Source organism: Cylas formicarius, unplaced genomic scaffold (genome assembly GCF_029955315.1).
Source record: "Cylas formicarius isolate icCylForm1 unplaced genomic scaffold, icCylForm1.1 PGA_scaffold_3__17_contigs__length_32017465, whole genome shotgun sequence".
NCBI classification, from domain to species: Eukaryota; Metazoa; Arthropoda; class Insecta; order Coleoptera; family Brentidae; genus Cylas; species Cylas formicarius.
The window spans coordinates 15,387,970-15,409,422 of record NW_026844326.1 but is presented as its reverse complement, the minus strand read 5'-3'; the positions used below and the strand labels follow the sequence as shown (position 1 = coordinate 15,409,422).

Genomic DNA, 21,453 nt, shown 5'->3' with positions numbered 1-21,453 from the left:
TACTAATTTGAAAACAAGCCTCATGAGATCAATTTTATTTAAAATGGTCATCATTTAGTACATATATTGTAAATGCAATAAATACATAAAATATTTTAACAAATACTAACATCAAACATTCCGCAGTGCTGGGATTTTTTGCTTAATTAAGCTTCTAAGGTCTAGCTTAGCTAATTTGATTTTTTTTATTTGATCTTGTGCATAGATACATCAAAGGAGTAAATTTAGACTCTTTGGGTTTGATGCAAGTTCGTGTTTTTAAAACATTTCCTATTTTGTTAACGAAGAAACATTCGTTTGCAAACGACAAATAATGACAAATATATCTTAACATTTGAAATAATATGTATAATTAGATATAAAGAACATTTAGAGTCGTTGATCACGTGATATGTGTTGAATAAAACCATAAAGCTACTAGACATATAGGGGTCCTGCCTATGCCAACAGTACAGAAACTCATGAAGCAACTATTTAATTTTTTTAGAGAAGGTCCGTTCAATGTGCGCATGCGCGAGATTCAAAATTTCGTTTTTAATCAATGGCAGCTCTAATGACAAAGCCTGACGTAGACTCATAAGACCTTGCGGCTTTCAACAAACAACATGGCCACTGACAGATGGCCGATATTTGGATGCGGCATTTTTTCAGCAGTATTTTCTGAAAATATATTTAAATTCAAATTTTCATTCAAAAAAGGAGTTAAGATCTAGCAATGCAGTGCAGAATTGCAACACCCACGTCGGCTTCAGTATAATTCTGTAATTAATTTGGCGTTTTTGTTCTTCAAGCCTTGCAAGTAGGATGCAATTTTTACATGTATTTTTCTCATGGGTTTAATCTCCATTGAAATAACTTTGAGATGTGTAAGTGAAAAAATATTCAAGAAGCACTTCCTATAGGCAGTAATTGGAAAGGAGTGTTTGTTATGCTTGTTCCAGTAAAAATTCAACTTGTAGCTTAATTGCGTTCTTATATTTCCTGTAATTCTTGTACACTAAACTATATTACCTAAACATCTGCGTAGCTATTTAAGTGTACCTAAAAATGTTGGGAATTCTGTTCACATTTAAATATCTGTGTAAGTCTATTTTCTACTTTGTTAAAATCATTATTTCTTCAAGATCCTATAGGCACAGATTATGCAAGTTTGGGAGTAGGGTACGGTACGGAGATATTGATACTAAAAATGAAAACTGTAATTACTTAGCTTGGCATTGCCAACTATGTTCAGATTTCAGAGATTGATGTTGCGTTATTATAAAAATTAATTAATTTTCCAGAAAAATTACGGCAATGTAGCAGCTCAGTCAGTTGGGGGTGACGCATGCGCAAAAGATGAATACCTTCTCTACGAAATTATCATAGCCATCTGCGGCGCATCAATTTTTACCGTAGAAGGGCCCCTATATTATCTTATAGCTATATGAATAAAACAATTTATCATTGGGCCATCCATAATTTAAGTTGCGTGCGTCTTGATTATTGAAGAAACTCTTAACCTCTCAAGTATTTGACTTAAATGTTCATGTCCATGCCACCTTGGTGTGATGTCACATATTTGTGAATTGTAACAGCAGTTGGTAACAAGAGGAGTTAATGTTCTAATAATTTAGATAGACGGTTTACTGTAAACAAGAACAACCACAATTTTCATATACTTTTATTGTGTAAAATTGGAGGAATTGAATTGAATTGAAGGAAATACTAAAATTGAAGAATTTTTATTTTCTACAAAATTTTTTAGTCCAGTTTTCATTGGAGTGGTTGGTTTTATTTATTCCATTAAACCGACCATGTATTTTTAATGGTTTAAAAGTCAACCCTATAATCCCATTGAACAAGTGGTCATCTTGTATTGTAGGTTTTTAAAGGATTAGAATTTTTGCATTTTTACTGATTGCGCCTTCTAGTAAATGTAAATCCTCGTATAAATCTTTATATGATTTGGTTTTGTGGACGTTTTGTTTTTGGAACTTTGCAAATCACGGTTTCCCTTTTTCGGTTAGCAAATCTTTGGATTTGTTGTAATTGATCCATGACTATATGAATAAATAAATTTCATCCATCGATTAAACCAGAGCAGACTCCTAAATCCCAAAATTTTAGTGTCTATGCACAAGCCTCGAATAATGTCGCCTTTCTGGCGACGATTCTTCTGTTACGACGCTGGATCGTCTCAAAATGGCCTCTGTCGACATACCTACGACGTCCGAGACCACCGATACTTTCCTACCACCTACGCCGATTCCCGCCTGGATTCCAGGATCACCAACTATTGAAGTTCGCCTCGAGATCCGTGCGGTTTCGGCTGGATGGAATCCCGCGGGAAAAGAGCAACGGCGGTGGAGAGGGGAAGGTCTACCACCTGATGGAATTAAAATTAATAAAAAAAATTAAAACAGTCTTGGGATATATATTAAAAACAGTAAAATGCTTTTGCTAGCACACAACACGCAAAGAAATCGGTGAATTGCGTACCAACGAGGACTGCCTTATTTTTGAAAATATAGACTTACGAATGAATTGGCTCAATTTTTTTAGTATTAATGTTCCTGTACCACTATCCTATTTTCGAAATAAACTCTCTGATAAATCACGTTTTTTAAAACATTCAACTTTAAATATTATTGTTCTTAGTTCCATAATAATATACAAGTTTTAAAATGTCGACGTGGAAACACAGCTTTTATATTAAAGAAACGATGTATAATAACTTATCTATCCCCTCATATTCACTAAACTCTATATTAGCAGTAATGTCAATTATGTATTATAAACAACAACTAGCTGTTTCGTTTTAAAAATACAAGTTTATGGAGACCTAAGTATATGACTGAAGCAATTACAATAAAGCACATGAAAAACAGGGTTGGATGGTGGTCGCAATTATATATAAAGTCACCTTTTTTTAACAATTGCAACAAATAGACTGCAACAAAATTATGAGCTATTATATCGCATCCAAAATATGAAAATGTCGTTCGTTCAATGACGGTCTTTAGATCTAGAATGGTTATTAAATTGAAAAAAAAAGGTGAAAAAAATTTTATCTGTTTGGAAACGCTACTTTTCTTAAAACCAAAGAAATCGTTCTGAAATGGAAAATCGTTCTGAAATATCTAGTTGCACTGTACCATTTTGCACTGTAGCATTTTGTAACAAACCTATGGAGCAGTCTTCTGGAATATCAGGCTAAAACCGTTATAATGAGGATTTTTGCCATTTGTCTCTCGACTTCGAGATTTATACATTGAATTTTATGATGTCATTTCAATAACACCCTGTATATTATTGTCATAGCTCTTAAAAAAAGCAAAGTTGGAAATCGAAAAGAGTTTTGTTTTATTAAAGAACCGTTAATGCCGTTTCGGAAGTCTTTTTCTGTGGAATATATTTTTTAGGATATTTCAATCCACTCTTTCCAAAATACGAGAGATGTCGAAAGTAAGTCCCCGTTCAGCCTTCATTAGCACGCCAAATAAGGTTATCAGGTGAGAATTTTAACATTGAAACACAAACACCACAAATAACCAGCACCGCTGCGCCTTTGTCTACCTTAATCGACACGCATCGGTGGCCGGCAAGGGTTCCTACCCTGCTTCGATGTAGTCTGCAACCCTTCCTCCCTGGTTTGCTCCAACACGCTTTCCCTTCGTACCAGTTCTTTCCTATTGTGTTTCAGCACCGTCAAGTCCGCCAGAGAACACTTTCGGTTTAGAGATACCTTGCTACCACCCCTTCGTTCCGCCACTGCCGGCTGGTGGGAAGTCTTGGCGCGGTATAATTCCAGTAGGGCCGCCCCAAGTGATGTTAGAAGGAGGGCGGCGATTATGTAGTTGACGATATTGTCTAAAACAGTATTGTTAAATCTTATTTATTACCTTATCTATCATCTAACATTCCTAGCAATGCATTTTTATCTTTCAAAGAAACTTCCACATGCTACTGTAATACGTTTTACAAAACTTCTTGATTCCTCCTGCGTCGGTGTTGGCTACTTCAGAGCTTAACTGAAACTGTTTCTGTTAAGCGTCAGTTAAACGTCAGCAAGTTCGACTCAGCAAAAACCGACGCAGAGGTAATCCAGAAGTTTTGTAAAAAGTGCGTTTTTATCTTCCTAACCGTAAAACCATTTAGGCTACTAATAAAAATTGATGGGCCTCGGGCGGTGATGATATTTTGTGAGCATCGATATTTATGCACTTTTTCGTGACCATTTAACGGGATATTTTGAGAAAATACTGTCGTAAAAATACTGCATCCAAACTTAAAGTTGTCGAATTGACGAACTGTAATCGGTCATGTTCGTTCTTGAACACCATTACGTCTTATTGGTTGAAATCAAGATTTGAAATATGAGATATTCTTGATTGAAAACGATATTCATAGAGCGGCCATGCTGTTAATGCAGGAACTGTTAAAACTATCATTAAAAATTTTTTGAGAAGAGCCAATCAATTGTGCTTATGCGGGGTCATTTCAAATATGCCCCCATCTCCTCAAATGACTAGGGAAAAACGACTTAAGGGTTTGGCCGCCTGCGGCCCATCAATTTAGTCTTGCGGCCACTATATTGTTTAATATCTATATAATTAAATCAAATTGGTTTGAACTTGGCTGCATGGAAATGGATGCACTTATAAGATCCGTTAGTATATCAAAAATCTAGAGCGTTACAAATGGGTCTTCAAGACAAAATTATAATTGATATCGAAAGAAGAAGAACGTATAAATGATGAAAGATTATCTCTAAACATCACCTGAAAAAAAAAGAGGGCCCCAAGAAAGACATGGCACCAGGGAGTTCGTAAAGCTATGAGCTTAAAGAACATAGACAATGGTCAGTGCGAAAATACAAGATTCTAAAAATGTATTGCCTGTATACGCCTCGAAAATATATAAAAAAATATATCGGCGTTTCGAACAAAAAGGCAAGACACATTTATATCAAAATTGTTAGTGGTTCTGAAAAAAAAGTGGTTTTATTGTCCTGTCCCTACCCATATCACTTATTTCTTAATTCCAGTTATCGAATATCACTATGACATAAGTGCTCAAATATGTGAGGGGTAGTTAAAAATGGCATTGTTTATGGTATAATTTCACAGTTGCAACAAAAAAGGAACAGAGTGTATTAAATACACTTAAAAAAGTCTAATATTTTTATATTACTATTATTGTTATTATAAATATTTCATAATATTATGTAAAACGATTTTGTGTAAAAGACGAATATCAGGCTTCACATTAAAATAAAATTAAAATTATGTATATCTAGTTTGTCCTAGACCCACTGGATTTATTAGGGGCGAAGACAGAAGTCACTACTAACCAAAACTAATCAAGGAATACTTTAGGCGGTATTGGTCAGCTTTGGGTAGATTTTGTTCCTTTTCTTCTAACATTTGTTTAGAAATCAACGTAAATTTTTGAAACAAACCTTACTTTATCGATAACTTTCTACAGTTCACAATTAGTTTATGATTTATAAATGCGATTTCCCTATATATGAATTCTCAGGAAACTACGTTAATATTACATTAAAAAATAGATATTCTCCGAAATATTTAAATAAGGTAAGATACTCACTTTCTGTTTCATTAGTGGATTGATTTTTGGCGTAATACATTTTTGGGATTTTGTGTTTGCTTGGATCATTCACATCTTGTGGACGACATCCGGTTTTACTCATCTTTAAGTCCGCGCAAATATCGTCGAGGATCATTAACGTGTCCATTATAGAACACGATGGTTGGGTTATTAAAATACGAGTTATCCGCTTGCCCTGGAAATAGACAGAAAATTTAATTTAAAAAAAAAGTCTACTGGAAACAGTACAGAATACTAAATGAGCCAGGTTTAAATCGTCACGCCATTTTGCCGCTGAATTTTATATGCAGAAGGCGACAGAAATTATTCTTGTGCCGATTACTAATCAACTCGCTAATCAAGAATGTCAAAATACTGGTTCTATAGTTTAAAAAGTCATACGTATTATGCGAAAAGAAATAATAATTTTTAGAAAAATTTCAAACGATTAGAAACATTCGCGCAATGTATTCATCACATTTCCATTTCCGAGATCGCCTCTGATCCATAAATAAATCTATAACAATCAAATTAATCCCCGACTATTAAATTATCTCCGGCTTTTGTAATTGAAAGAGGATGCTATAGTTTGCAGCTACCATGGTCACATTTTAATTATCATTAGTATTTATTATAACTTAAGAGAACACAATATATGGTCGGTCTTTGTTGGTTTGAATTTTTATTTTTATTATTATTTATTATATCTTCACGATTCTTGGGGTGTCTGACACACTTTGATATAAGTTGAAAGATTTTGAAACTTTTAGGGCTGACATCCACTGATTGTTGAAATGTGCAAGTAGATATTTTTTAGATATCATGTCCGCTTTTCTTCTCTTGTACTTTTTTGTTAGTTTATTTTCATCTGCAACCCTTATCAAGAAAAAAATTAAAACGGTTTTTTGATTTTCGATCACTTGAATTAACAATGGGAAAAAGTTGGGCTGTAACTGCGCTTTTTTTTTACCTTTTGGTTTCGTTTCATCTAGTCATTTGTTAATTTCCTAAAAGAAGGCCCTAAAATCCCGAAACCCCAACACTCCGATCACGAAGTATTTATAGAAGCACATTTATAGAAAAGAAAAACCACTTTCAATATGCAAAAAACGTTTCAAAAGCCAAGATACTGAATTTTGAAACACCCTTTAAAGACGTCAGATGTCAGATGAAACAAGATATTTGTGACAATTTTGCTTTAAAGACGCAGTTTCCGTTTCCGTTTTCTTTGTGAAACGAAAAACAATAGAGAAAATGTTGCATTTTCAAATAGATAATTAATTTGATAACATATCGAACACCTTCTTTTGCGTAGGATTCAGTGCCACGTACACGGGGTAGTGTAGTACATGTATAGAATAATATGTGCAGAGTATAATAGTTTGCAGTTATCTTAAATAGCATAAAAATAACTCAATCAATAACTTACTTAATTTGTAATTTAGTAGATAAGTGCGGGCTATGGGCTAATCTATTAAAAATAGAAAATTCTTAAAAAAAAAAGGTTTATTTATTCAAAATGATGTCATTGTAATGAGATTAAAATGATGTAAGCATGACTAATCTATTGCAAACGAAATTAATGAAAATTAAATAATTAATCATTATAAGGTATTCAATACCTTGAGATTCAGTCGAAATATAAACTTAAAACTCAATTTCAGATTTTATGAAAAACTATTATTTATGATAAAATTAATCAATTTTGCAGAAAAAAAAGTTAAATAAAATTTATTTTAAGTGAGAAATAATTAATCATGACTTTTTCAAGGTGGTTACCAAAATGGTCTTCTGTTCTGTGAAATCAAAATTGGCATTTTTTTAAGTCACTCTCAATTGAACATCATAGAAAGCTTTTGGTTACTTAAACTGATTGGTTTGAGAAGTTCCTATAGAAAATAATATCGAATTTGTTAAAAATATTTCATTTTGCATAAAACTCCATAAAACATCCAAAACAAAGACCGACTCCCAATTTGTCAACTTTTTGGTATAGTATTTGCTTTACTATTTTCATTAGATTAGTCAACCAATTTAAAAATGCAAGAAATTATTTCAAAAGCATAACTTTTGTCTATACAAATTTCAGAATTCAATTTCAATTTTTTTCTTGAAAAAAATGAGGTAGAATGAAATAACTTTTTCTTCTGACACCGTATTCTTACTCTGACACGAGTACTGCACTACATAAAAATTTATATATTGGTTAGGATAGTTAGCTTTTCCATAGGTAACGAAATAGGGAAGATGCGACATTTCGCTTAACCTTGAGTGAGTTACCCGCAAAAGTCTGGACATAGGAATACCCTGTGCAAATTATTGTTGTTTTGGACCTTGCTATGCAAAAATGAAATTCCCTATCTAAATAAACAATTGTTGCTTACGATTAGAATTTATCGTGCTTAGGAAAATGCTAAATTTTCGAATGTTTAAACCTTTGAAAAGAAGACGAAGGTAGAAATTTGAATTCTAGCTTTTGTTCAAGAGTTATTATTATTATTCACCTGATCTAGTTTGGTATCAACAGCGTCCGTAAAGTTCATTTGGTTCGCATCTTCGATACGCGTTTCCGAAGCTAGCGAAGTTCTGTTATCGGGAATTTCCTCGACGACTCCCCCGCTGTAGTACTTAAATATGAACGTACAAAAAGCAAACAGGACTAGTTTGATAAAAATCCACATGTGAGGAGTTGAATTGAACCGATATTCGTTGACTTCGTGCATTTTGTCACGTCGTAACTTCTAAGGCTTGTGCAAGTTTATAGGAGCATACCGTTCGTTGGAAAGTTTGTTTATTTGAACACTTAGTTATGTGAAAAGAAAAATTGAAGTTGGTTTTGTATTTCTCGATTTAAACTTTAGCGTGAGCCTCACTGACAGCTAGCTTTCCTGATAACACTTCATTGAATTTTCGCAACATCGTCAGAGAGAGACAGGAAAATGTAGTATAGAGCTTATTTGCGGCCCCTGGATAAGTTATATTCGTACTGGAAGTGGAAACGCACTGATTCTAATTTCACGCGTAACACGACTGTCACATAACAGAGATAGTTCTACGCTGAAACCAACTGAAACTAAACGTTGTTTACCTATCCGCGCCGAACTGGATCGGTAGAGAAGGGAAAATCAATAAGATGAATGAAGTCCTGCAGAATTTTCGGGCACGGGACGGGCTTTTCGCGCACTAAGAACGAACTGGATTGTTGTAGGGGCTTTTTAACCGCTATCTAGCAGAGGATGACAAAATTGTTTTATCAGATTATCAAAAAATGAACGCGTTTTAAAGATTTTACCCAGATAGGTTTATGTATTATATAACACCTGCGCAGGTATATTTTGAACACATTAAAATTGTAGAGGCTGAAAAACGACAGTGTTAATGCTAATGTTCATCCATTTCAAGACATTTATTGATTAAAACAGATGAGCTTAATTACACCAATTGGGTTTCTAGAATGAAAGGCTTTCAAATAAATATTATCTCCATGTTACAACTCTTGTTTGTTGAAATTCAATTGTCAAAGCCAAATGGAATGATTAATCATATACATTGATTTGGAAATTACAGATTACCTAACCATGGTTGGTTAGTTTTGCATGGGTAATATAAAATAGTTGTACTGTTTTTATGTCTATTAATAGAAAATGTTTCGATCAGTATGTATTCTTGATCCCTTTCAAATTTGCAGCACCATTTCAGATTTGGTTAGTTTCATAAATTGTTTAGCACACACTTTATTTATAATAAGTACCCGATTGAGTATTTCGATTAGATACAGAATCAAATTCTTGCAAACCTCCAATAATATATTAAATATAGAAGATAACCCACACACACATTAAGAATTAATTAAAAATTGTAGGGTTGTTGAATGTTTTCTATATGTTAATAAGTGTTTAAAAAAAAGGGTACCTGATGTTAAAGTTAATTTTTGCAACATAGGCATATTTTTTGTTAACTGTTCAAATCGTTACTTTGGGCTTCCCCAATGACATATTGTGATGTATTGTCTGCGGTCCCTGTTTAAGAGCTCATTCTAAGCACAGAACAAAAAAGCTAGAAAATTCTTGTCTACGCTTGATCTATGGCATTCGCAAATTTCAACATGTCACATTTTAGCTCAAACCAAAGCAAAATCGGCGTTTTGCACATTCTGCATCCACCTTTTCCAATATAATTGCACTTAAAATAACAGAAAATCAGTCACATTTCATACAAGAAATGTGAGCATATGGACAGATAGTTGATATTAAGTTACACAGTAAAATTTTCCCAATTAACGTGTTAAAAGCAATAAAAAAAATGGTATAGCTGCCTTTTGAAGGCATAGTTAGTCTTCAATATTTTAAATTCATTCGGTAGATCCACAGTTACAGTATCTACATAATAGAATCAGCACCCAATGGGTGTTTTCAAGGGCTCCTATTATTGCGTAACAACAAACAGAAGTATTTAAAATTAAAATTTAAAATATTAAAGCTATAGGAATTTCTGTTATCAAAACAATCCTCTTATTTAAATTTGCTCTCTTCGTATTCCTTTAAACGGGTAAATTGAGAAATTTTTAGTGTGTAACTTAATATCAACTATCTGTCCATAGGCTTATATGTCTTGTATCAAATGTGACTGATTTTCTGTTATTATTTCTATTTGCTAGCAAATAGTGCGAATGCTTTAAAACGTACATTTAAGAATGCCGTAATACGTTTAATCTATTTTTCTACAAATTTGCTTATGTGGGATACTAGGTTTAGTGTCATAACTAGTAAGCATTCCTTTAAAGCTGAACTAAAGTACGCCCGTGTGTCTAAATTTCATATAAAATATGCATTTACTTAATTCAATAAAAAACTTTATTATTATTATTATATGAATGTTACGTCAAACATAACGTATCCAGGTTTTACAATTAAGTATCTTGTGGATGTGTTAAAAAAGGTTTTCACCAATAATTAAAAAAAATACAATTGAGAAAAATCTTTTAATTTGGAATAATTTCAATTTATGGTAATTTCGAATAATTAAAAAATCTGTAATTTTAGAAGTATTAGCAACTTTAGTGGGTAAATGTTCAGGTCTGCTATGGTGGATGGTTTTGGAATGATAATTAGTTGATCAGGGCGATGCTTAAAATGCCCACTTCTGTAAAGATATTTTGGTGGGTTTCATGTTGTCCACTTACTTTTAATTTTTAAATATATCTTGTTTGCTTGATTCGTTAAAAAGTATTGATTATGGAAATCCGAAACATTGCTGATTGATTTTGGATAACAAAACAGAAAGTGACATCCCTATTTGAAAATTATTGTTTGGGTCTTGAGATGGGTATATAAAAAACAAAATGTTGTAACAGACAACCTTATAGCCAATTTTAAGTTTCAAATTAGTATATAACGTGAAAACATAATTATCAATATTGAAAATCTACTGTGTATATAGATCAAAACTCTCTTTTCCTAAATTCCATTAAGATTGAAAATCAAAAAACACGGCCCACAATTTACATTCCATTGACCCCAAACTGCTATTCTAAAAAGGCCCGACGCATCGTGTCGAAAGATAACATCCAACAAATCCTCTATTATCAATAAATATTCCACACCTGTACTGGCAATCGCAATAAGCGCTTAGTTTGACTATAAACAATATAGTCGTTAACATACGTATCGTAACCTTTATGCCTTGATAAGAGATAAGGCCTGACCCGAGATAAGGCGTTACCGTTTGAGTTTACCTGTTTGTACGCTTTTAATCGTCAGTATTTTGCGGCACGGGCATTTTTTATGCGTTATTTTAAAGTTTTTTTTTGCTGGTCCCCATTCAAGACGACGTTTCGCGGTTACAGGTAAGTCAGTTACTTTAAAAGTCGATATTTATCTCTTGTTACGTACAATGCCACTCACGAGGTCATCGAAAATGTCCGATTTCGATTTGCAAATCAAACAATAAAGACGCGGGCGTTCAATAAAAACTGTTGGCAAACGGAAAACGCGCTCGTCAAATCGTATCGCGATCCAAAATTAAATAATCGGGTTATTTCGAACCACAGACTGCCTGCGGGCGGGCGGAAAGTGAAACATTTTTAGATATATCGGGAGGTCGTTTCAGGTCATACGCCGTCACACATTAACTTTAACCTATGTACCCGAACGTCGACCGAAACCGTCAAACCTGAAATCAGTCGTGCGCCGAATTTTCAGCAATTTAAATCTAAATTTGTGTTTAGGCACACACGTAGAACGTGTTCGATTATAATTTTAACAATAACGAAGGTGAATATGTTATCCGTGATAAGATTGTCTACGACAGCGTGGCTTTTGCCGGCTAGGTGTCGCGTATTTGGAATCGCCGTCAAATTGGTACCAATCGATTATGCTAATTCGAGTCGTACTTCCAGCGCAAAGGAAATTCATTATCTTTTAAATATATAAGAGTAGCCGTTATCAATTTAACTATTTAATGCGATCGCCGGATACATTTAATCAGCTCTGTGTCTTTCCTGCTTTTATATTACTGCTATAACTCAGTTTGTTGGCGGAAATTTTATTGCACCTGATTATTACATATTCCAGTTTAAGTTTATATTTTATTCTGAGAAACTGAATAAATCTTGTTGCTTCTGGTGTGCGACCTGCATATTTACTTCTTCTTATTTGAACGTGAAAGCTGTCCGGGTGACGCCAGAGCTGGTTTCTGAAAAAGAGAGGAAGGTATTTCTAAGCCAAATTAAATATTCCTGTCAATCGACATATAACAAATTCTAAAAAGCTACGAATATAATTTGTTTGTGCAGTCCTGTTCGGTTTTGATTTTTGGTTTGCGGTTGGAGCATTGGTGTCTGTGTGGATGAAAACGCAATTCAAACCGGTTATTAAACTCTGTACTTGCGTATTGACGCTATTGCCACACGTCGTGTTTTTTGGTTTCTGCGCTGTTTGCTGTTGTTAATTAAACGTGTATCACTTGAGTAGTGATTAAGTTTTAATTTGACATTTGATATCTAAGGGATAAAAAGAGTTCTTATATATATATATAAAAAAAAACAAAATAACATAGTGACCGAAATCACCTGCTTAAAAGATTATGAACGAAAAGCTGCTGCAGATCGATCGGCAAGCAGACAGAAACTTTTTAAAGAAACTTCCACAGGCTACTGTAATACTGTTTACAAAACTTCTGGATTCCTGCTGCGTCAGTTGTTGTAAAGCAACAACAATCGACGCAGGAGGAATCTGGAAGTTTTGTGAATAGCTGACAGAAACTGTTGTTAAAAAAATTAATAGTTTTAGTACTGGCACGTTTTATAACACTATTCTCCTTTTTAATGATTGGTGTCATTAAACTTAACAATGATTGTCGTCCTTAATTCCTATATTAAATTAGTAAGGGCCAATAGGGCAGCCACGATTTCGTTGCTCTTCTTTTCTTTACCTATAAGAGAAGTTTCTTCATAACATGAATGGCAGGAGTCTTTGCATTTCCCCTTTTTTTGCTGTAAAAATACACGACTAAATGTCAAACGACATAAGGTCAAACTCTTAAAAATTGTGATTTTTCCTAAAATATTTTAGCATCAAAAGTATATATATTCAATATAACACACTAAGAAAATACATGACAATATACTGTAAGTGAAGAAAGGCGCAATAAAATCGAGTGATTCTATTTATTAAAGTCAAGGACAAAAATACGTTTAGAATATTTTTCTCGAAGCTGACCATTAAGGCTATCGTCAGTACAGAGCTGCATTCAAAAATCTGATAAGAAACGTGGTGTGAACTCCTTTGCAGTTAATGAAATTGTAAAACTTGCTAAAGGTTAGTTGGTTTCGTATTTATTTCTAACCAACTAATTTTTTTTCAAGGGCTCACAGGCTACTGTAATACTTTTTGCAAAACTTCTGGATTCCTCCAGCGTCGGTTTTTGCTAAGTCCAACTTGCTGACATTTCGCCAATTATCCTGTTGGCTTCTTCAGAGCTTGACTGAAACCGGCTCGCATTTTACTCTGTACCTGTTCAGTTTCAGTCAAGCTCTGAAGAAGCCAACAGGATGATTGGCGAAACGTCAGCAAGTTCGACTCAGCAAAAACCGACGCAAGACAAATCCAGAAGTTTTGTCAAAAGTATTTTAACCAATTGACCAACGAACCTATTCAGTTAGTTTTGGTTAGTTTTATGAATTGTACTATCAATTGAGCTAAAACTTCGAAAAATCTTTGGTAATTACAATACTTTTGATTTCAGTTTCAACGATGGAGAAGAATTGCCAAAATATTCAAAATATTGCGGGCACCAATGATAACGTGGTTGAATTTCACGCGTGTGATGTAAATGACAATGATAGTGCAGATGAGACTACTGAAGCATCAAAAGAACCCCGACGCACTGGATTATTTTCCATAACGGACAGTCTAAGAAATTCCAGATCTTATGAAAGAGGTAAGTTCTTTTTTTTGTTTACCGATTTTTGCTAAATTGGTTTTTAGATTATTTCAAATATTATATCTACATTGATTTAGGTACGGTAGTTGTTAATATCCTGTTAGAGTAACATTTTTAAAAACTGGCATCCTAACATTAACATCCAGTAGAGAAGGGTCGTGTTAAAACATCTTTATTTACAAAATCATTTTCGCCCCAAAAACAGATTTCCAATTCTTCAATTTAATATATTGCTCCAGCCAAGTCCGATGACTCTCCGTAAACTATATCGGATCTAAGTTGAATTTTCAGAATGATTATTTCTCCACCGGCTTCACCAACTTCACGATATAAATTTGGTATCAAGAATACTTGGATTCCCTTTTTGCTATGCTGTATTTATTTCAACAGTTATAAAAGTTAATTTCTAAAGTTAAATCAATTAATCATTATTTCAAAAATACGAGAACTAACATAAAAGAATTAAAATAAATCAAATGAAAATAAAATGACGTTATATAAATTCGATAATTATTGGAGATTGATACGAAATTTCGGTTTTTCGGCTAAAATTTCTTGGAGGAAGTATGAAATGAATGAAATTTCGTCTATTTGTATATCGTGACTGTTTATGCCACCAGATATGCTTTTTAATTCCAACAAAAAAATCAGGACTATCTTTAATGGAATATGCCCTCAGTACTTCAAGATATAATTACTGATCGGAGAATGTTATCGATGCAGTAAATTCTATCGTAAGTCTCTGAACGGCGAACGATATGAGAAATAGAATTCGCTGGAGGAACAACTTCCTACAATGTAGCAAATTTATTAAACCGGACTTTATAGCTGTGGGTGCCTATGGTCTGTTTCATGTAGAAAAATTAATGTTACACGGAGAATAAAACACTTTTTACTTTAAAAGACAAAACAAGTATTGAAGAAAATATGGAAATGTAAATAATATAGTATTAAATAAGACTATCTGAAATAATTAGAGTCGTTAAATGTTTATTAATTTAGCTCTTCACTTATATTGCGCACCCAGGAGACTACTATCATAAGTATTATTATATAGCTAGATATATTGAATATCCTAGACACCTTACTCATTATGAAGGTAAGTAACCAACATAAAAACACTCATTTTCATCAAATGAGACATTGGCGTTCAACATCCTTGGTGATAGGTAATAGTTCGTGAGCGCGACAGTTTTCACTTTGGCTGTTAGTACTTTTTCTGCAAAATGTGCTCCGATGCGCATGAAACTTTCGGAAAAAACGAATTAATTTATCGCTTCTATATTACAAGTATGTTGTTTAAGGCTGAATAGACATAATGATGTCTATTCATCCTTCACCATTATGTCAAGATTCCTTTGGTATCTTTCTAACTATAGAAGCTCATTATATTCACATACAAGTAAACAGTTTTCACTACAAAAAATTGGAATCTAGAACTCTTTCATGTAGAAACATATTTTATTGAAATCGTGGACTGCAATCTGGATAATTCAATATTGTGGGAGATTAAGAAACTGTGTAACATTTGTCACAACTGTCGTACGGTTTAGCCAGCTGTTTTTTAACCAACCTTACTAACATCAGGTGTTGCCTCGATAGTGCATTCTGCAACAAGTTGGATAAACACTACTTTAGGCACGAGTTTGATTTGGCATGTGTTTAATAAACGACTGACTGGAGAATTTTTTCAACGCGTTGCAACTATATATTTTCTACGTTCTTAATTTTTGGGTACATTTTTGCAAAATTTCACGAAAATATTTACCATGTATTAAAATCTTGTGACTCACGTACCGAAAACGTCCTAACTGGCAGATATTCGCATATCTAAGAACACTGAATGCCAAATGATCAGATGCGATTGGTTCTAAACCTTCTTTTATTATATGAACTAGATTTGCGGTCGACTGTCGCTGATTTGATAAACGGGATGTATCAAGACTTCCTTTAGTTGACTTGTCTTCGATCTGTATAGTTGACTTGTTTTTGTCCTTTGGCTATGGGATTTGACGCCCGTTTATATTGTATTCGCAGGGTCTTTTGCATAGTTTTTAATTATTGTTGTTGGCTATTTTTGCATAATAAAAACTGTGTATTGTTATTGGCCACAGCATGAAAGGCAATAACTAGGGGGCAGTTTTTGAAGAATAATCCCCGAAAATAATTTAAACGTTTGTAGAGACTGTACCGAGTAGTAATTGTCGTAAGGACTTGGGATGAAAAAGTTTATGACTAATCTTAGAATTCTGTTTTTGAGTAGCTGCACAAATAACACATTTAGTTGTTAAATTAGGTTCCCTTAGAATAATACTAACACTGCCATCAAACATTGTAAAAATCGTGTAAAATTCTACCTCAGAGCCCTTTTTAATGCTGCCTGCATCCCGTTTATCAAAAGAAGGTTTAGAACCAATCGCACCTGATCATTTGGGATTCAGCGTTCTTAGATATGCAAATATCTGCCAGTTAGGACGTTTTCGGTACGTGAGTCACAAGATTATAATAAATGGTAAATGTTTTCCTGCAATTTTGCAAAAATGTACCAAAAAATTAAGGACGTAGAAAATATATAGTATGCAACACGTCGAAAAAATTCTCCAGTCAGTTAAATAATTAAGCATTTTTTTTTAATTTGTTCATTCATTTTGGAGTCCTCTGCACGAATTAGTTTGACATTTCTTTTCATAAACAAAAATTTTAACGGTGTACAGAATAAAATCGAGGATTGACCTACAAAACTTCGCCGCTGTCACATTTCACCAACTTAAGTGGTACAAAGGCTACCAGAAAGAAATATTTATCCATCCTCATTATATCTCATTCGAGAAATTTTTGTTTCCTAAAGACTATGATTACCACTACCATCGAAACTCCACTTGCAAAAGAGTTTTGTTTTTATTTTGGAGTGAATATTTAAAAGTTGTGATAAACTATGGGCAGTTTTTTCTAATATTTCCTGTAGATAATATTCCGCTGAGATATCTTCTTCTAATTTGGAAGGTAAAATTTGATTTTTAAAATTTGTTAAAATATGTTTACTTGGAAGGCACTCCTTATGATACTTATGAAATGAATAAATAACACTTCATATAACAATTCAAATTCAAATAACAGTTTCAGTCAAGCTCTGAAGAAGTCAACAGGATGACTGGCGAAACGTCAGCAATTTCGACTGAGCAAAAGTCGACGCAGGAGGAATCCAGAAGTTTTGTAAAAAGCAAATAACACTTCGCTTTCAAAGATTTAAGTCTATAATTAATGCCAAAGCATTTTGTGTCGTTATACAATACTGGAGTTGAATGGTGTTGGCGCATGTCTAAGAAATTTCTGCGGTAAAGTTTATCTCTTCAGCCGGTTATGAAATTAAGATATCTGCAACCCATCGTTTTTTAGTTTTACGTGACGATTTATTGAAAGGTTTAACGGGCCTGCCACGCCTAGGTCCGGCATATCTTCATCTTGCGTTCTTGATATATTAGCAAGTTCATCAGGAAGTGAACATTCACAACTGAGCCAGTCACCGTAACTCTTTAAAAAATATGATCTATTTCTTATGCCACTTCTAAATTTAGTTTTTACAGTGAAGCAGAAAAATTTTATTCTTTGTTCTAAATATTGAAATGTATCATTTGGAATGACTTCAAAGTTCAATAAGTACTTTATTTTGTTGATAATACACCTTTGTCTCATTCGCACAAAACTACTCGTTTATAAGGACCGAGTTTCTGATGCAAACATTTTAGAAGGTCAGAGTAGCGAATTGTAGCGGCTAATTTTCTTTAAATAGGAAACGTAAGTATTAAAAATTCTTCTAAAAGTTTAATAATCTCACGAATGTTTTTTTTTTTTTTAATTCTCCTTTAATTTTCCTGTATTCATTTTTTTACATATTTTAAGACGCTTGTTAAAAAAACTTAATAACTTCGACAAACCAATAAAGAATAAAACATGAAAAAGTACGGACCTTGAGGTCGATTTTCCATTATGGAAAATTAATTTTTGGATTCTATCTAAATTGTTGTAACATCGTCTTCACAAACGAATATTGGTACATAAAGTAAACGCTTTTATTAAAAACGTAAACATTGACTGTCAATTGAAACAAGGCGAGTTGATTGCAACTGAAGATTCCATCAGTTTTTACAATTTCTGACAGCCCTTTTTATCACGAAATAATATTATGAGGTGAAGTGAAAATTTTTAATTTTGTCCATGGTGTGGAGCGCTGTGTGACGTCTCCAACTCTTTTATCACACCGCAACAGTTTAAAATCTGGGAAGAAGCGTTCAAACCGAGCCTGTCGTAACGCCACTGCGTTATGATAGTCTGATATTGCTTATTTTTCGCCCACGAATGTCGTTCCGCCTACAGACGCGGCGTGAACTCCGACCTTACGCGGCCCAACAATTCCATTCCGGAGACCCCGGAGGTCGTCTCCGACAACGTTCTTGTTCACGTGTTGTTCCGTGCCTGTTTCGCGTTTTTATTTTATCCGGAGATTTGCCGTCTTGCCGTACGGTCGTTATACTGCCATCTGGATGATATGCGGAGCGTGAAAGAGCATTTCAAGACAAAAGCGTGTTCGGCTTGTCATTCAATAACAGTTACGCCGATCGATTCGTGAACGTTCGTTTTGTAATTTGAAAGTGGAAAACGGAATAGATTTTACGAGAGGAGGAGGAGATCGAAAAATATGAGTAGTAAATTTGGGAAGCTAGGCTCAGCGGGTACTTTCGTAGCACGACAATGCCGTTTGATCAATACCTAATTGATAAATGGCGCGGAATAATAAAACCGGGTATTCCCTTCAGTATGTTCGTCGACGACCACAAAATTAATACTCGTAGAAGGCAGATATATAGTACACGAGTCTTTTCACTCACGGAGAAAGAGAGACAAAAAGAGATTATTGCGCATATCTACGGATACTATTAAATCATCGTAATATCAGGATTATTTTCGATCAAATTTATATTTACACAAGAAACAGCATTTGATGGAAAGTATTTTCACAAATATCGTTCAAAATAGAAAAAAGAAACATGGTCACGGCGCATAACACCAATAGGTGCGACGCTAATAAATACAAAAAGCTTAGATCTGACCAAAAAAAAAATAAATAAACTAATTGAAAATCTTCTAACATTATATGCAGAAAATAAATAAAAATATTGTTTCTGATGTAGACCGTCACTTAATTAAGTCCTATGTTGCTTTGAGATATGGTTCATATATACTTAAAATTTGTATAAAATTGCAATATTCCTTTATTTGGCAACAGTGCGAATATAAAAAAAATCTTCTCTCCCTTTTTTCAGTCCTGACCGCCATGAGGGAATGTGGTGGTCAGCGTAACATCATGGATGATTTTTCAGCATGTCTTTTGAAATATCGATGACATCGTGCATTGGCTTCCTAGAGCTAGTCGTGATCTGATCCATCCATCGAGTCGGAGAGCGACCACGTGGTCTATTTGCCTCCACCTTGCCTTGAGTTATGAGCTTTTCCATATTGTACGGCTTTTCCTCATTACATGTCCAAACCATATTAGTTGTTTTAGTCCAATTTTACTGGAAAGTCTGTTGGTAATGTTAAGTTCATTTATAATGGAGACGTTTGTACGCCGTTCAGTCCATGAGATACGGAGCATACGTCTATAACAATACTTCTCGGTAGCATCGATCTTATTACGTTCCGCCTACCAGAGTACCAGATAGTTGACTACCCGGTTGATGGCTCTTGAAATCTAGCGGTCCAGATTTCGGCCACTCTCCCATCAACTACTGTTGCCATATTGCACCCATGCTTCACTTCTTCTTCCGATGTGCCTGTAGTTGTCAATTGTGGTCGCAGGTATACGTAAGACTTAACGACTTCAAAGTGGTCAATATGATTTATATTTGGATGGTTGCTATGGTGTCTGTCAACCATAATGATTTTGTTTTTTTTGCTTTCTATTTTTTTGTTTTCTATTCTATTTACTAAATTGATTCACTCTTCTTGATTGCTAGCGAGTAGTACTGTATCATCTGTGAAGCATAGATTATTTATTTTTTGGCCATTTATTGAAATACCTCCTTTCCATGTTTCTAGCAATCTTCTCATGATGTTTAATAGTTGAGCAGACAATATACACCTCTGTCTGACTTCTTGGTCAAGGGAAAATTCCTTTCAAGCTGAATCCAGTATTCTAACTGGTCCTGTAGTATGCTAATACAACTAGATGGTAAGTGAACAGGTGTTGCCATGTGACTTTATCAAAAACTTTTTTATAGTCTACGAAACAAATATAAAGAGGGATGTTGTATTCTATTGCTTTCTCTATGATTTGACGCATATTCGGAAAATGTTTACGAGTGCCTCTGCCCTTGGTGAAACCTGCTTGTTCTTCTGGAATTTCTCTTTCTAGGAAAGCTTTCAGTCTTTCATTTATAATTTACTGCCATGTGAGATGAGGGAAATTGTACGATAGTTGCTGCACTTATGTATGCTCCCTTTCTTGTGGAGAGTGACAATGGTGGAGTGTGTCCAGTCGTTGGGCCATTCTCCTGTGTGCCATATTTTATTCCAGATCATTTTTAATCCAGGTTCTTTAATTGCTTTTACTATTTCTGTTGTCATTAGGTCCGAATCTGGGAATTTATGGTATTTTAATTTGTTTATGACCAACTCGACTTCACTTTTAAGGATGTCCGGTGCTTTCTCTGAATTTTCGTGGTGGTTGACATGGTTATATTTTTCACTGTCTTTGTATAATTCTTCGCAATATGATCTCCACATCTTAATATTGTCTCCTTTTTTTGTTCTTAGAGTTCCATTTTTATCTTCGATTGCCCAATTTCTGGCTTTAAAGTCCCTGATAAGATATTTTATTTTTTTGAAGAGGTCTCTTGGTTGGTTATTTAGATCGAGTCGAGTTAAATTGTTGATCTTCTTCTTTTTCTGACCCTGTTGTAGTTGTTGTGGATTTGTTGAAATCTTCCCATATTTCTTGGACTGTTGGACTTCCTGTTCAGATAGTCACGAAAGCATGGGTTCCTTGGAAAATTTCTTCGTCCTTTCTTTTTATTAATCTTTGTGGTGTTATGTGATTGAGGAGTGTTTTGAGTTTGAGTTTTATTTTAGCAAATAGGACCTGATCGTCTCATTCACATATTGCCCCTGGTTATGTACGTTCGAGTGTTGATCAATTTGTAGCCTTTTTGATTCGGTGTTCTGTCTCCAAGACTACCCCAAGTATAGAGTCTGTGAATGTGGTGTTTAAATCTGGTGTTCGTTATAGAATAGCTGGTATCGATGGCAAATTCGATTAAACGGTCTCTTTCATTCCTCTCTCCCAACCTGTATTTTTTCAGGATATTTTTCAGATCATCATTCTTTTTGTTGTTCCTAACTTTTGCGTTGAAGTTGCTGCAA

At 34.2% G+C, this 21,453-nt stretch overlaps 2 protein-coding genes across 3 annotated transcripts in view; one reads left to right on the top strand and one right to left on the bottom strand.

The window, feature by feature from the left end:
- Nucleotides 1-19: 19 nt before the first annotated feature.
- LOC132699039 (uncharacterized) lies at nucleotides 20-8,673 on the bottom strand. 2 transcript variants are annotated; one of them, XM_060665494.1, is made up of 4 exons: nucleotides 8,097-8,673; nucleotides 5,593-5,788; nucleotides 3,598-3,852; nucleotides 20-2,368 (listed from the first exon to the last, which is right to left on the bottom strand). In XM_060665494.1, exons 1-4 carry the CDS (start codon nucleotides 8,313-8,315, stop codon nucleotides 2,106-2,108), a joined length of 933 nt encoding a protein of 310 aa, XP_060521477.1. In that variant the 5' UTR covers nucleotides 8,316-8,673; the 3' UTR covers nucleotides 20-2,105. The 2 variants fall into 2 exon arrangements, with proteins under 2 accessions (XP_060521477.1, XP_060521478.1); XM_060665495.1 differs by having other exon boundaries at nucleotides 2,230-2,368; nucleotides 3,559-3,852; nucleotides 8,097-8,672.
- A 2,685-nt stretch (nucleotides 8,674-11,358) lies between these two features.
- The window catches only part of LOC132699937 (kinesin-related protein 12), a 172,772-nt gene continuing 162,677 nt past the window's right edge, over nucleotides 11,359-21,453 (top strand). The window contains exons 1-2 of the mRNA XM_060666933.1: nucleotides 11,359-11,437; nucleotides 13,837-14,031. Of these exons, the coding sequence (XP_060522916.1) occupies nucleotides 13,845-14,031 (187 nt within the window). The 5' untranslated portion in view covers nucleotides 11,359-11,437; nucleotides 13,837-13,844. The remainder of the gene's footprint in view (nucleotides 11,438-13,836; nucleotides 14,032-21,453) is intronic.